Genomic DNA, 12,490 nt, shown 5'->3' with positions numbered 1-12,490 from the left:
CACTAGTTAATACCGTATTAAATACTGTTCGTAGTATTTGTTTTAATGCCACCCGATAAGATAGTTATTTTGTATCCTTTTTTTTCTTTTTAGTTTTTAATTCCTCTTGCTAAGTTTATTACTATTATTATTATTCTCACTGTAATAAAAGATATTTTGTATGCTTGAGTATTTTTTGGCACTTGTCTTTATTCCGGACATGTATCCGAACGTACTGCTACAGTTAATTAATGAGCCCCCCCTGAAATCCCGGCCCAGATCCCGAATTTGGGAAGTCACGGCGAGGGGAGAGAGAACAAACACCTAACACACAGAGCTGCTTCTTGTTCCTCCATACAGGTCACCTAGCACATTTCCAAGTCCTTTATTGTTTTATTTCTATACACAAATGTTAGATTTGCATTTCCAAACCCTACAGATCCACATTCAGACTTTCCATGGAATAAAGTCCTGTCTGTAACACACCAGGCACGGGAGGTTATTCTGAAATCGATTTTGAAATAAAATACTATTATTTCCCAATATACATAAAAATGAGGAACTCGGCAGTGTTTTACACACACCCCCCTCGTGAATTTTCAGGCATTTTGGGGCTGTCACCTCCCCTTCTTAGGGGAATCTGCCAGGACCCTACTGGGAGCCAGGGGGTGGCTGTGCAATGTCACAGCCCTGCAAGGGAGGACTCCTGTGTGACATCCCAGCCCCAGGTCACCCCAGTGCTCAGGGGGACAAAAGGGCTCCCAGGGGGCACTGGAGGCCCCCCTGGAGCAGAGCAGATGGAAGATTGTTGGCCAAGCAGGACACGGTGATGATGTTGTGAGGAGGATGATGATGGTGTCACCTCCTGGTTGGCAGAGCATGGGAAACATGGATTCTCCCGTGGGACACTGCAGGGTCCTTGGTGACAACACACCAATTTGTCCACCCACAGCATCCCTGGCGTGAATCCAAACCCAGTACCTGGAATAAAATGGCCCCTATCCCAGTGAACCCAGTACAGCAGCCAGTTCTTTGCCCAGCACACCCTGTCCCTGCCCATCCCACAGCTGGACACCTTCTCCAGAAGGATTCTGTGAAGGGGCCGGAGCAAAACTCCTTCTAAAATCCCCAAAATTACATGCAGTGCCTCCCCATCACCTGGGTGACCTTATGGTAGCAGGATAAGAAACCAGTTAGACAGGAATTTCCCTCTGTTTTCCCACACCTGATGCTAGAATAATCCTTGGATTGCTTCCCAGTACTGCCCAGTACGTCCTTTCCCACTGTTTTTCCCGGTACCAAGGTTAGATCAACAGGGCTGGAGTTTCCTGGAAAGCCCGAGTGGGATACAGCTGGAGAGAGTCCAGCCAGCACAGACCTCCTGGGGCTTCCAGGACCTTGGGTAGATGACTGAAGGAGGTTCCTGCTGGGAACCCCATCCAGCCTCACAGCCTCATGGATATGGAACTGGCCCAAGTGGTGCCCAGTGATCCCAGGTGGAAAATCCCTGTCCCTCCCCAGCCAGGCACAGTTGGACACACAGATAAGCCGCTGGCACCGTGGGAGGATGGGCAGCTGTAGGTCACTGGGAACAGTTAAAAGCAGCGAGGACGCCCAGAGAGACCAATTCCGGGATTCTGCCGTCCCGAGCGGATCAGTGCGCTCTGACAGGATGCTGGGCCTGGCTTTGGCCATGGGGGTCCTGCTGGCCCTGGTGGGCTGCACGGCCACGGAGCACTGTGGTGAGTGGGAGAGGGTGGAGACTCCGGAGAGCCCGTGGATGGGCCGGGGGATCCTGGTGACCTTCCCTCTCCTTCCAGCGGCCCCGCAGGACCTGGTCTGCCGGTTGCTCCAGAGCATGGAGGGCTCCATCAAGCCCGGAGAGGTGCCGAATCCCAGCATCCTGCTGGCCATGAGCCTGCTTGGGGTGGACACCCAGAGTCCCAACTACAAGTTGCTGCTCCAGGAGATCAAGGAGGAGGTGGTGACGAGAGCCCAGAAAGGTAGGGAAGGGAATGAGGGAGGGCCCCTGGTCCTGGGGGATCAGATTCCGCAGGTTTGGCACTGCCAGCTCCCGGGGGGACAGGTCCCATCCCACCGTGCTCCCGGTGTCCTCTTGTCCCCACAGCCATGACCTCAGGACAGGTGGCTGAGCACGTCCTCGCCCTCCTCTCGTCCTGCCAGGACCCCCGGCAGGTCCACGCCCTGGGACAGACCATCGACCTGATCTCCATCCTGCAGCAGAAAACAGATGAGGAGATGGTCGAGCTGGGTACGCTGGGCCCTGGGGGGTGTCCACCTCCCTGCATCCCATCATCTCACTGCTCTGTTTTCCAGAGGACAAGGGTCATCCCAAAACCACCCTGTTCAGCGTGAGCCTGGACACCATGGCCCTGTGCCTGGTCAGGGCAGACAGGTACCGGGGGCCAGCGGTGGCCTTGGCCAAGGAGGTGCTGAGCCCCAACAGCCCCATCAGTGTGGGTAAGAGATCCCTCTGCTCCCACATTCCTGCTCCGGAGGTCTCTCCGGGGCTTGGCAGTGACCCCGGGACCCACAGACACTCGTGCCGTGGCGGTGCTGGCCTTGGTGTGCGCCCACGACAACGTGGAGGACCCGGAGGTGCAGGATCTGCTCCACGAGGCAGTTTGGACGGTGACCAACAACTTCCTGGATGAGCAGGAGGAGAGGAAAGGCATGATTGGGAACATCTATAGCATGGGGCTGGCCCTGCAGGTACGGGGGTGGGGAATGTGCCGTCACAGCCACCTGGTCCCGTTCCCAGATTGGCCACACCACCTCCCACCTCTTCCGCAGGCACTGGAGGCCTCAAGGGACTTTTACGCCCCTCAGGACTGGGATTGTGCCCAGGCCTTTGCTGTGGTGACCAACCACACCTTCGAGCTGCCCATGGCCATCGCCCAGGTGCTCCCAGCCCTCGTAGGCATGTCCTACCTGGATGCGGCCACGCTGAACTGCGGTGCCCCCATGGATCTGTGCCCAAGCCTGGGGACACACAGGGTTCCCACAGGTATAATGAGCCCACCTGGAGCCTCCCAGACCCCACGGGAGTCCCAGGACATCACAGTGCACTACTCCATCACCAACAACCTCCAGGGAATCCCCTGGCACTACAGCATCTCGGTGACGGTCCCAGGGGTCTCCACACTGCTCGAGGTGCTGGAGAGGGCGGAGGAGATGGATCCCGAAAACTTTAGGTGAGAGCCAGAGGAGCCAGAGGGGGGGGGGGTTGGCATCTCCCCATCCAGCCCTGAGCCCACTCACCTCCCCGGCAGCTTCAAGACAGAGCAGACATCCTGGGGTCCCTTTGTGGTCTCCATCCACGGGCTGGCTGGCAGTGACAATGACAGGACATACTGGCAGTTCCTCAGCTCTGGGAAACCTTTGGATCAAGGTGGGCAGTCAGGGAAGGTGGGGGGTCATGCTGGGGGTCTCCACATCCCAGCCTCACATATCCCTCTGCCACAGGGGTCGGAACCTACAAACCACACTCCGGGGAGCACATCCAGGCCATCTTCAGCACCTACTGAAGCCACCAAGAGACCCTGGATCCCACCAGGGAGCAATAAAGGGCCATTCCAGCGTGTCCCTCTGTGTGTGTCCCTGGGGAAAACAGGGCTCAGATCCTGTTTTGCCTTCCTTCCGTCTTCATTTCGTTAGTTCAACTTCCCTCTTCTCTTCCCCACCATCCCACACAAATCCAGCCTCACCCAGACTCTGGATTGTCAGTCCCACCCTGGGCATCAGCAAAGCCCTTCCCAGTCTTGCCCACTAGTCACTGGATTGTTCCTCTGGCAACATTCCTGTACTTCAGTTCAATAAATCTGATCTCTGCACAAGCTCCAATTGCATTAATCAGGTGTAATTACTGTGGTTTGATTATTGCAATCCCAATTATGATCAGCCTGAGGCCACCAGTTGGATTTCTCCCCTGGAAATCTGGAGGCGGTGGCCTGAGGTCCCAAAGGTTACAGCTGGGGGTGGGGAGAACGATTCCAAACCTGGTTCTGGGACTCGATCCCCGGCCGGAGTCACCAGCACCTCCCAGTTGGGTCCCAACTGCTCTCCAGGCACGTGGAGCCCCATTCCCTACTCCCACTGGGCCCTGCCCAGACACTCCTTCAGCCTGGACCTGCTCATCTCCCACATGGACCCTTCCAAGGCACCTTCCTGCCCCAACCATTCCAGGATTCCATGGACACTGTCTCCAGAAGGGGCTGGGAGGGACAGGATCCAAACTCTTCCTGACACCCCAAAACCAACATCCACAAACCTTCTGTCTTCTCTGGGACAGGGGATCTTATCCAGGACATCAAACCAGTCAGACAGGACCCTCCCTTCCTCAAGCCATGGGGACAGTGACACCCTCCGGCAGCGCCGGGGCAGGTGTGGCAGGGCAGGTGACCAAAGGATGGCACCAGGAGCAGATAAAAGCCAGGAGGAGGCCCAGAGAGACAAGTGCCCCTGCTCTCTGCTGCCCTGAGTGGATCAGCTTTCCCAAGGCCAGAGGATGCCGGGAGTGGCTTTTGGCGTCGGGGTCCTGCTGGCCCTGGTCTGCGGCACTGTCACACAGGGCTGTGGTTTGTGTCCCTCCTCCTGCAGGGGCACTGGAGACACCCCAGTGACACTACAGGGGCAGGAGGGGATGGGACATGGGGGTCCTGGGGACCTCCGGCCCTCGGGGCCAGAGGGGTGCTGGGCTACAGCCTCCTGTGACCAGATGGTCCGGGAGCTGCTGCGGTGCATGGAGGAGTCGATCCAGCCACATGCACGGTCAAACCCCAGTGTCCTGCTGGCCATGAACCTGCTTGGGGCGGACATCGAGAGTCCCACCTACAGGTTGCTGCTCCAGGAGATCAAGGAGGAGGTGGTGACGAGAGCCCAGAAAGGTATGGAAGGGAATGAGGGGGGTTCCTGGTCCTGAGGGATCAGATTCCACAGGTTTGGCACTGCCGGCTCCTGGGGGGACAGGTGCCATCCCACCACGCTCCCGGTGTCCTCTTGTCCCCACAGCCATGACCTCAGGACAGGTGGCTGAGCACGTCCTCGCCCTCCTCTCATCCTGCCAGGACCCCCGGCAGGTCCCTGCCCCGGAAGAGCCCATCAACCTGATCCCCATCCTGCAGCAGAAAATGCATGAGGAGATAACCCACAACGGTACTGTGTGATGGCAGGGGGCACAGGGGGCCGGGGGTGCCACTCTCCCAGCTCACCCCTCTTTGCCTTGCAGTGATCAGCTGGTACAACAGGAGCCTGGACATCCTGACCCTGTGTGTGGTGAAGGAACACGACCGAGGTGCAGCCGTGGCCCTGGCCAAGGAGTTGCTGAGCCCTGACAGCCACCTCGATGTGGGTAAGGGACCCCTCCAGCCCTGCTGAGTCCCCTCCACTGCCACAGTCCTGCTGCCCACCCAGGGCTTGGCAGTGACCCCAGGATCCCACAGACACCCGTGCCATGGCGGTGCTGGCCCTGGTGTGTGAGAACAACACAGTCCCATACGAGGAGCACCTGATTCAGTGGGCACTGGGCAATGTGACCAACGGCCTCCTGGACGAGCAGGAGAAGGGGAAAGGCATGATCGGGAATCTCTCCAGCATGGGGCTGGCCATACAGGTATGGAGGGGGCTGGGGGGCTGGCCATACAGGTATGGAGGGGGGCTGGGGGGTCACAGCCACACGGCTCTGCCCCTGGGCTGCTCGTGCCACCTCCCACCTCCTCCACAGGCTCTGGAGTCCTCAAGGAAGTTTCAAGCCCCTCGGAGGTGGGACCGTGCCCAGGCCTTCCACATGGTCCAGACCCATGAGCAGGAGTACACACAGCCCATGGTCATTGCTCGGGTCCTGCCTGGCCTCGTGGGCAAGTCCTACCTCAACGCAGGTAGGGTTGTGCTGCCCCCACCCAAATGCCCCCAAACCGACAGCTGCCCTTGTCCCCAGCACTGGTGACACACGGCATTCCAACCGGGAGCCCCCCAGACCCCACGGGGACCATGCTCCTGCCCCTTTCTCCGTGGGAGTGTTCCAGCTGCCCACCCTGCCCCTCTCCTCCCCCACAGCCCCCCTCATGGTGCAGTATTCCATCACCAACACACTGAAGAACTACTTCCACTACTCCACCTCAGTGTGTGTCCCACCTGGCTCCAGGCTGCTGCAGGTGCTACAGGTGGCAAGGGATGAAAAGCCCCAGATCTTTAGGTGAGACCCAGAGGGACCAGGTGGGGGAGAAGGGGAGGGGTTTCCATCCCCCACCCAGCCCTGAGCCCACTCACCTCCCCGGCAGCTTCGAGACAGTGAATTACGATCACTTGGGTCCCTTCGTGGTCTCCATCCATGGGCTGGCTGGAAACACGACTGAAAGGACATACTGGCAGTTCTTCAGCTGCTGGAGTCCCCTCCAGCAAGGTGGGCAGCTGGGATGGGTGGGGGGTCATGCTGGGGATCCCAGCCTCACATATCCCTCTGCCACAGGGGTCGGAACCTACAGGCCAAAAAACTGGGAGCACATCCAGGCCATCTTCAGCACCTACTGAAGCCACCAAGAGACCCTGGATCCCACCAGGGAGCAATAAAGGGCCATTCCAGTGTGTCCCTCTGTGTGTGTCCCTGGGGAAAACAGGGCTCAGATCCTGTTTTGCCTTCTTTCCTTCTTCATTTCATTAGTTCAGCTTCCCTCTTCTCTTCCCCACCATCCCACACAAATCCAGCCTCACCCAGACTCTGGATTGTCAGTCCCACCCTGGGCATCAGCAAAGCCCTTCCCAGTCTTGCCCACTAGTCACTGGGTTGTTCCTCTGGCAACATTCCTGTACTTCAGTTCAATAAATCTGATCTCTGCACAAGCTCCAATTGCATTAATCAGGTGTAATAATGTGGTTTGATTATTGCAATCCCAATTACGATCAGCCTGAGGCCACCAGTTGGATTTCTCCCCTGGAAATCTGGAGGCGGTGGCCTGAGGTCCCAAAGGTTACAGCTGGGGGTGGGGAGAACGATTCCAAACCTGGTTCTGGGACTCGATCCCCGGCCGGAGTCACCAGCACCTCCCAGTTGGGTCCCAACTGCTCTCCAGGCACGTGGAGCCCCATTCCCTACTCCCACTGGGCCCTGCCCAGACACTCCTTCAGCCTGGACCTGTTCATCTCCCACATGGACTCTTCCAAGGCACCTTCCAGCCCCAACCATTCCAGGATTCCATGGATACTGTCTCCAGAAGGAGCTGGGAGGGACAGGATCCAAACTCTTCCTGACACCCTGAAAAACAACATCCACAAACCTTCCACCATCTCTGGGATGGGGGAATCTTATCCAGGACATCAAACCAGTCAGACAGGACCCTCCCTTCCTCAAGCCATGGGGACAGTGACACCCTCCAGCTGCTTCCATTGCCACACAGATGAGGTGGCAGCGCTGGGGCAGGTGTGGCAGGGCAGGTGCTCCCATGGAGACATTTCTGCCTGTGCCCCACAGGGTGCCCCTTTTCCCCTCACACACCCCATCCCAGTGCAGTTCTCCATCACCAACACCCTCCAGGGAAAACATTTCCACTATCCCCCCTAATGGGGTTCGTTTTCTCACCAGGAGCTGTCACAGCGCTGGGTTTGGATCCAGGACCGGAGTGCTGTGGATCACACACGGTTGGTTTGGTTGTTGCTCCCTTCTCAAGGACTCTGCAGTGTCCCATGGGACAATCCATGCCTGCTGCTCTGCCAGCCAGGAGGTGACACCATCCTCCTCCTCCTCCTCCTCCTTCTCCCTGAGTCCCACTTGGCCAAGAATCTCACGCCCGCTCTGCTCCAGAGGGGCCTCCATTGCCCACTGGGAGCCCCTTTCTCTAGGATGCCCTGTGGCTGTGACGTCAAAAACAGGGCTGTGACATCACACAGGTGTCCCCACCCGCAGGGCTGTGACATCACCACGCTGACACCAGGTAACACTGGGAGTCATCCCCCGGCTCCCTGCGCGGTCCCGATGGGTCGTGGGGAGCCATGAGCGATGGCAGCGTCCTGCTCTCCATGCTGCTCCTGCTGGTGGCCACCGTGGCCGTGCCCCTGGCCATCCGCCTTCGGCAACGGCCGCTGGGGACACCTGAGACCTGGAAGTGCGCTGGGAGCCGGGCCAGGGACTCCCAGAACAGCCAGGTGGCACCAGCAGGTCCCAGTTCCCCCCCGGCTCAGGTGACCCCTGCCCAGCATCCAGAAGCAACCGGGAGCTCCCTGTACATCCCGTGCGGATGCAGCCCCGACTGCTCCCCCTGCACCATGGCGTCCCAGGAGCTGCAGGACGTGGTGATGCCTGAGAGGACCGGGGAGCCCTTCCCGCAGGATCCCTGGGTGTGCCAGACGCTGTGGGAGGACCTGGAGAAGCTGGTGGAGCGAGGCCACCTGTCGTGCTGTGGCTCGTCCAGCTCCTCTGGGAGCCCCCCTCCCACCAGGAGCCGGCGCCCATCCAGGGCCTCCATCCGACGGAAAGCATCCGCAAGAGCCTCAGCCCATCCCAGAACCCGCCGCCGCCGGAGAGCCTCGGCTCCCGGGAGAGGCTCCATTCCCTCCCGGAGCCTCAGTGATTCCTGCCAGAGTCCGGGCAGAGGAGCCCCCACGGACAGCCCACCCCGCCCCAGAGCTGTGGGAATTGGCACAACCTGCCCGGGCCTGACGATGCACATGGCCAGGAAAAACCTGGAAGTCAAACTGGGAGCCCAGCCCACTGCAGTGAGGCGTTCCCAGGAGCAGGTGGCACAGCAGGAAGTGTCCTTGAGATACCGGTGCCCAGCCCACAGCTCCCAGGGAGCTGCGGCCGTGCCCTATGAGAAGAGCGTCCGTGCGGTGCTGGATAAAATCCTCCAGCGGGAAGGGAACGTGTTCCCGTCTCCAGGGCCCTCTCTGGAGCTGGAGAAGGAATATGCCCACACATCCAGCACTCCTGGCAAAAGCCTCCACCCCTCCCAGAGCCTCTGTGTGACTCCATATGGAGGAGCCCCCCTGGACAGGCCTCCCTGCTCCCTCAGAGCCACAGGAACCAACAGAACCGGTCCGGCCTGGAAGAGCCTGGGAATAGAAGTGGGAGCCAGGGCCATTCCAGCAAAGCACTCCCAGCAGCAGGTGGCCCAGCAGGACATGTCCCGGGGCCGGCAGTGCCCCATCCACGGCTCCCAGGGCATGGCGGTGCCGTATGAGAGAACCCTCCGCGCGGTGCTGGACAAGATCCTGCGGCGGGAAAGGAGGCCGGAGCAGCCCCAGCTCCAGGGAGCCCTCTGGGGATGTCTGGCGAGGGTCGGGATGAAGTTTGTGGCAGCAGCTCAGACACTTGGGAGGTTTCTCTGTGCTAAATAAACTGGGATCTCCCCCGAAAGCTGAGTGCTCCCACTGCTCTGGGTTCACTGGGACGGGGTTCCTTTCTTCCCAGCAGCCGTGCCCTCTCGGATCCCTGGCTTCCCACACCGCCTGCTCCTGGTATAAACAGTGCTACTGGAATTAATGGATACGTCATTAATAATTAATAACACTGGAATTAATTAATATCAGCATCGGAAACAGCGGGAATCTCTGTTTGGAATGGGAAAGGGAGGAAAAAATGGAGTGGAATACCACGGAGCACAAGGCAGGGAGGGGGTGGTGGAAAAGCAGCTTTTAAAGAGTTCTTCTCCAAGGTTTTATCCCAACAAGGTGCTGGCAGGTGGAAAGCTGGAAGGTAATTCCTAGAAACTGTGACATATGGAAAATAGACAATTTAGGGATGTTATTTGCAAATATTATTACTTTTAAATCATCTTTCATCCCTCCACCACAAAACCATTCCTGTACCTTCCCACATACTCACCGTGAAGATCCTTGGAGATAAAAGAGGAATATTTAATTAAGAAATTCCTGTTAGGACCGATTATGGATTGAAAGATTTAAGAGAATCCACAGCAAGGAAGCAAAATCCCACTTTTAGCAATATTTATGGATAAGAAATATGAAATAACTCTTAATTTCCCTGCAAAACAAGCCCAGCTTCTTTCCCAAATTGGCAGAGAGCAAACCCATGGAATTCTGATGTCTACAAAGTATCTAAAAAGCTTAAAACTGGAACTTTCTGTGCTCCTGCCTGTGCTTGGTTTGTTGCTGTTGTGGAATTCCATCTAAAAGTGGGATTTTTTTCATTTACAACCACGGTTTAAGCCATTTCTCTGGAAAAAGAGAAACAGTGTCTTTGTTCTTACATTTTATTCTAGAAACAAAACCCTGCACGTGGCTCCAACAAGCAACAAAACTACAAAAAATACAGAATTAAATAAGAACTCAAAAGAGGTTTCAACTTCTAATTTCCAGCCCAGGATCTGTCAGTGTGCACAACACGGAAAGATGCCTCTGGAATTCAGGGGTGAAGAGGCTGCTTTTCTAGGCTCCTGGATATTTTTATTTTTAAGCATTTTTAAGCAAGACTCAGGCTGGGAGAGCTGCAGCCAGCAGCTTTCCTCGGATTATGTACTAAGAGCAGGCCAGGACTTTGTTGGAATTGGGATCACAACTGGATTTTAAACAAGTGAATATGAGAAGGGAAAGAAAAACCTAAATAAACTCCCATTAAAGAGAAAATTTTACCTCATTATTTGAAGCCTCCTTCCCAATTCCAGCTTGCCTTCCACTCCCATCTTACCTCTTTTGGGATGGACAGGATTGGGTTAACCTAATTTGTCCCTGTTTTGCTCTGCAGCTGGAATTCTTAACTTTGGGAGTGTTTATGTCCAGAAGCTGCTCCAGCTCTCCCCTCTCCCAGCCTCATCCGTTCCTTCCCAGCACTAACTGTTCGTCATTAGCCCAAAATTCCTCGCCGAGCCCCCAAAAACCCGCAATCCCAGCGGTCTGTGGGCGCCCAGCCCCGTCATTTCTCCTTTTTAGCCTTTGTGGCGGCGGCGCTGGGCTTCGGACCGGACTTGGCTTTCTTCCTGGCCGACCCCTTGGACTCGGGCTCCTTGCGCTTGGCCGAGGTGATGGAGCCGGTGACCTTGAAGAAGTCGTCCAGGCGGCCCTGGGTGCTGCCCTGGCGGCTCTTGCTCAGCCTCCTCACGCCGTTGCGGATCCGCTCCTCGCTGAACTGCTTCTCCTCGCACATGAACTGCACGAGCCGCTCCTCGTCCGGCTCGCTCCACTTCAGCTCCACGGTGTTGGGATCCACCACCTCGGGCTCCAGGAAGAGCTTCTGGGCCTCCCTGTGCGGCCAGTTCTCAGGCAGGGGGTACTTCTTGGTGTCGAGCTGCCGCACGATCCTCTCGATGGACTTGTGCTCCCGGATGAGCTCCACGGCGCGCTTGGGCCCGATGCCGCGGATGCTGGCGCAGTAGTCGCAGCCCAGCAGGATGCACAGGTCCACGAACTGCTCCCAGGTGAGCTGCATGTCCTGCAGGACGCGGTTCAGGTGGAACTCCTGGATGGGCAGCTTCTTGGTCTCGCTGGCCGTGAGGTGTCGCATGAGCACGGGGCTGCCGAAGGTCAGGCAATCCATGTCCTCTGTGGCGGCCGCGTACACCTTCCCAGCCTTCACCAGCGCAGCGCAGCTGGCTTCCGCCTCTCCGGGAGCCTCCACGTAGGGGATCCCCATCAGCTCCAGCAGCTTCTTGCACTCCTGGGTGTGCTGCGGGGTCACCTTGACCAGCCTCTTGCTGTACTTCTCGACGTTCTCCTCCTCGCCGGCCTCCTGCGCTTCCTGCAGGTGCTTCTCTGCCTCGGCCCGGCGCTCTGTGCGCTTCGCCAGCTCCCCAGATTTCAGCTGCGGGGGCTTCCCGTCGAACACATACACGGGCTTGATGCCGTTCTCCACCATGCGGATGGTGCGGTAGAACATGCCCATGAGGTGGCTGGTGGTGTCGCCGTCGTCGTTGTGGAGCACGTCGGCGCCCTGGCGCACGGCGATCAGGAACTGGTAGATGCTCATGGACGCGTCGATGGCCACCTTCCGCCCAAAGTATGACTTGATGTCATTCTCCCGGATGGCCCCGGGGGCCACGTCGGCGATGAGCTTGGCCAGGCCGTGGATTCCCATCCTGGGGAATGGGAAAGAGGATGTTGGGAGGGGGCTCTGCACAGGGAATGTCGGGCCACCCAAAGAAGGGGGGACAAGAGGTGGTGGCTGCTTCCCCTGCAAACCATCACCCTGTAGTGCTGTTACCCCAATTTCAGTCTCAGCCGTCACCCCAATTCCAGCCTCAGCCATTATCCCAATTCCAGCCTCAGCCGTTATCCCAATTCCAGTCTCGGCCATCACCCCAATTCCAGCCTCAGCCGTTATACCGGTTCCACCCTCAGCCCCCCATCATCCCCCACGCCTCACCGTCAGCCCCACCCATCTCAGCCCATCATCACTCCCCTTCCTCCCTCAGCCTCTCGCAGCACAATCCCGCTCCCTTAAATTTCTCTGTGTCCACCATTATAACCCCACCACCTCCCCACTTCCACCTATTTCCCGGCTCCCCAGGCCTCCCAATAACCCTCTTCCCTTCTCATCCCCCCCCCC

General features: G+C 57.8%; 3 protein-coding genes across 3 annotated transcripts; 2 read left to right on the top strand and 1 right to left on the bottom strand.

The window, feature by feature from the left end:
• Positions 1 to 2,109: 2,109 nt before the first annotated feature.
• LOC103765004 (cobalamin binding intrinsic factor) lies at positions 2,110 to 4,713 on the top strand. The gene is given in 7 exon segments (XM_029965960.1): positions 2,110 to 2,251; positions 2,317 to 2,460; positions 2,537 to 3,194; positions 3,273 to 3,411; positions 3,413 to 3,592; positions 3,594 to 3,652; positions 4,686 to 4,713. Coding segments are annotated over 7 exon segments (1,350 nt in total).
• A 4-nt stretch (positions 4,714 to 4,717) lies between these two features.
• LOC103765013 (cobalamin binding intrinsic factor) lies at positions 4,718 to 6,528 on the top strand. Its single transcript, XM_029965959.1, has 8 exons — positions 4,718 to 4,886; positions 5,011 to 5,154; positions 5,228 to 5,350; positions 5,442 to 5,611; positions 5,723 to 5,884; positions 5,967 to 6,193; positions 6,279 to 6,400; positions 6,467 to 6,528. Exons 1-8 carry the CDS (start codon positions 4,718 to 4,720, stop codon positions 6,526 to 6,528), a joined length of 1,179 nt encoding a protein of 392 aa, XP_029821819.1.
• A 3,658-nt stretch (positions 6,529 to 10,186) lies between these two features.
• Positions 10,187 to 12,046, bottom strand: FEN1 (flap structure-specific endonuclease 1). The gene has a single exon (XM_018067894.1). The coding sequence runs from the start codon at positions 12,017 to 12,019 to the stop codon at positions 10,862 to 10,864; it is 1,158 nt and encodes a 385-aa protein (XP_017923383.1). The 5' UTR covers positions 12,020 to 12,046; the 3' UTR covers positions 10,187 to 10,861.
• Between the last annotated feature and the right edge of the window lie 444 nt (positions 12,047 to 12,490).

The sequence above is a fragment of the Manacus vitellinus genome, unplaced genomic scaffold, assembly GCF_001715985.3.
Source record: "Manacus vitellinus isolate BGI_N305 unplaced genomic scaffold, ASM171598v3 scaffold_127_pilon, whole genome shotgun sequence".
NCBI lineage: Eukaryota > Metazoa > Chordata > Aves > Passeriformes > Pipridae > Manacus > Manacus vitellinus.
Note: the sequence above shows the minus strand (reverse complement) of the source record. Positions and strands in the feature narration are given on the sequence as shown.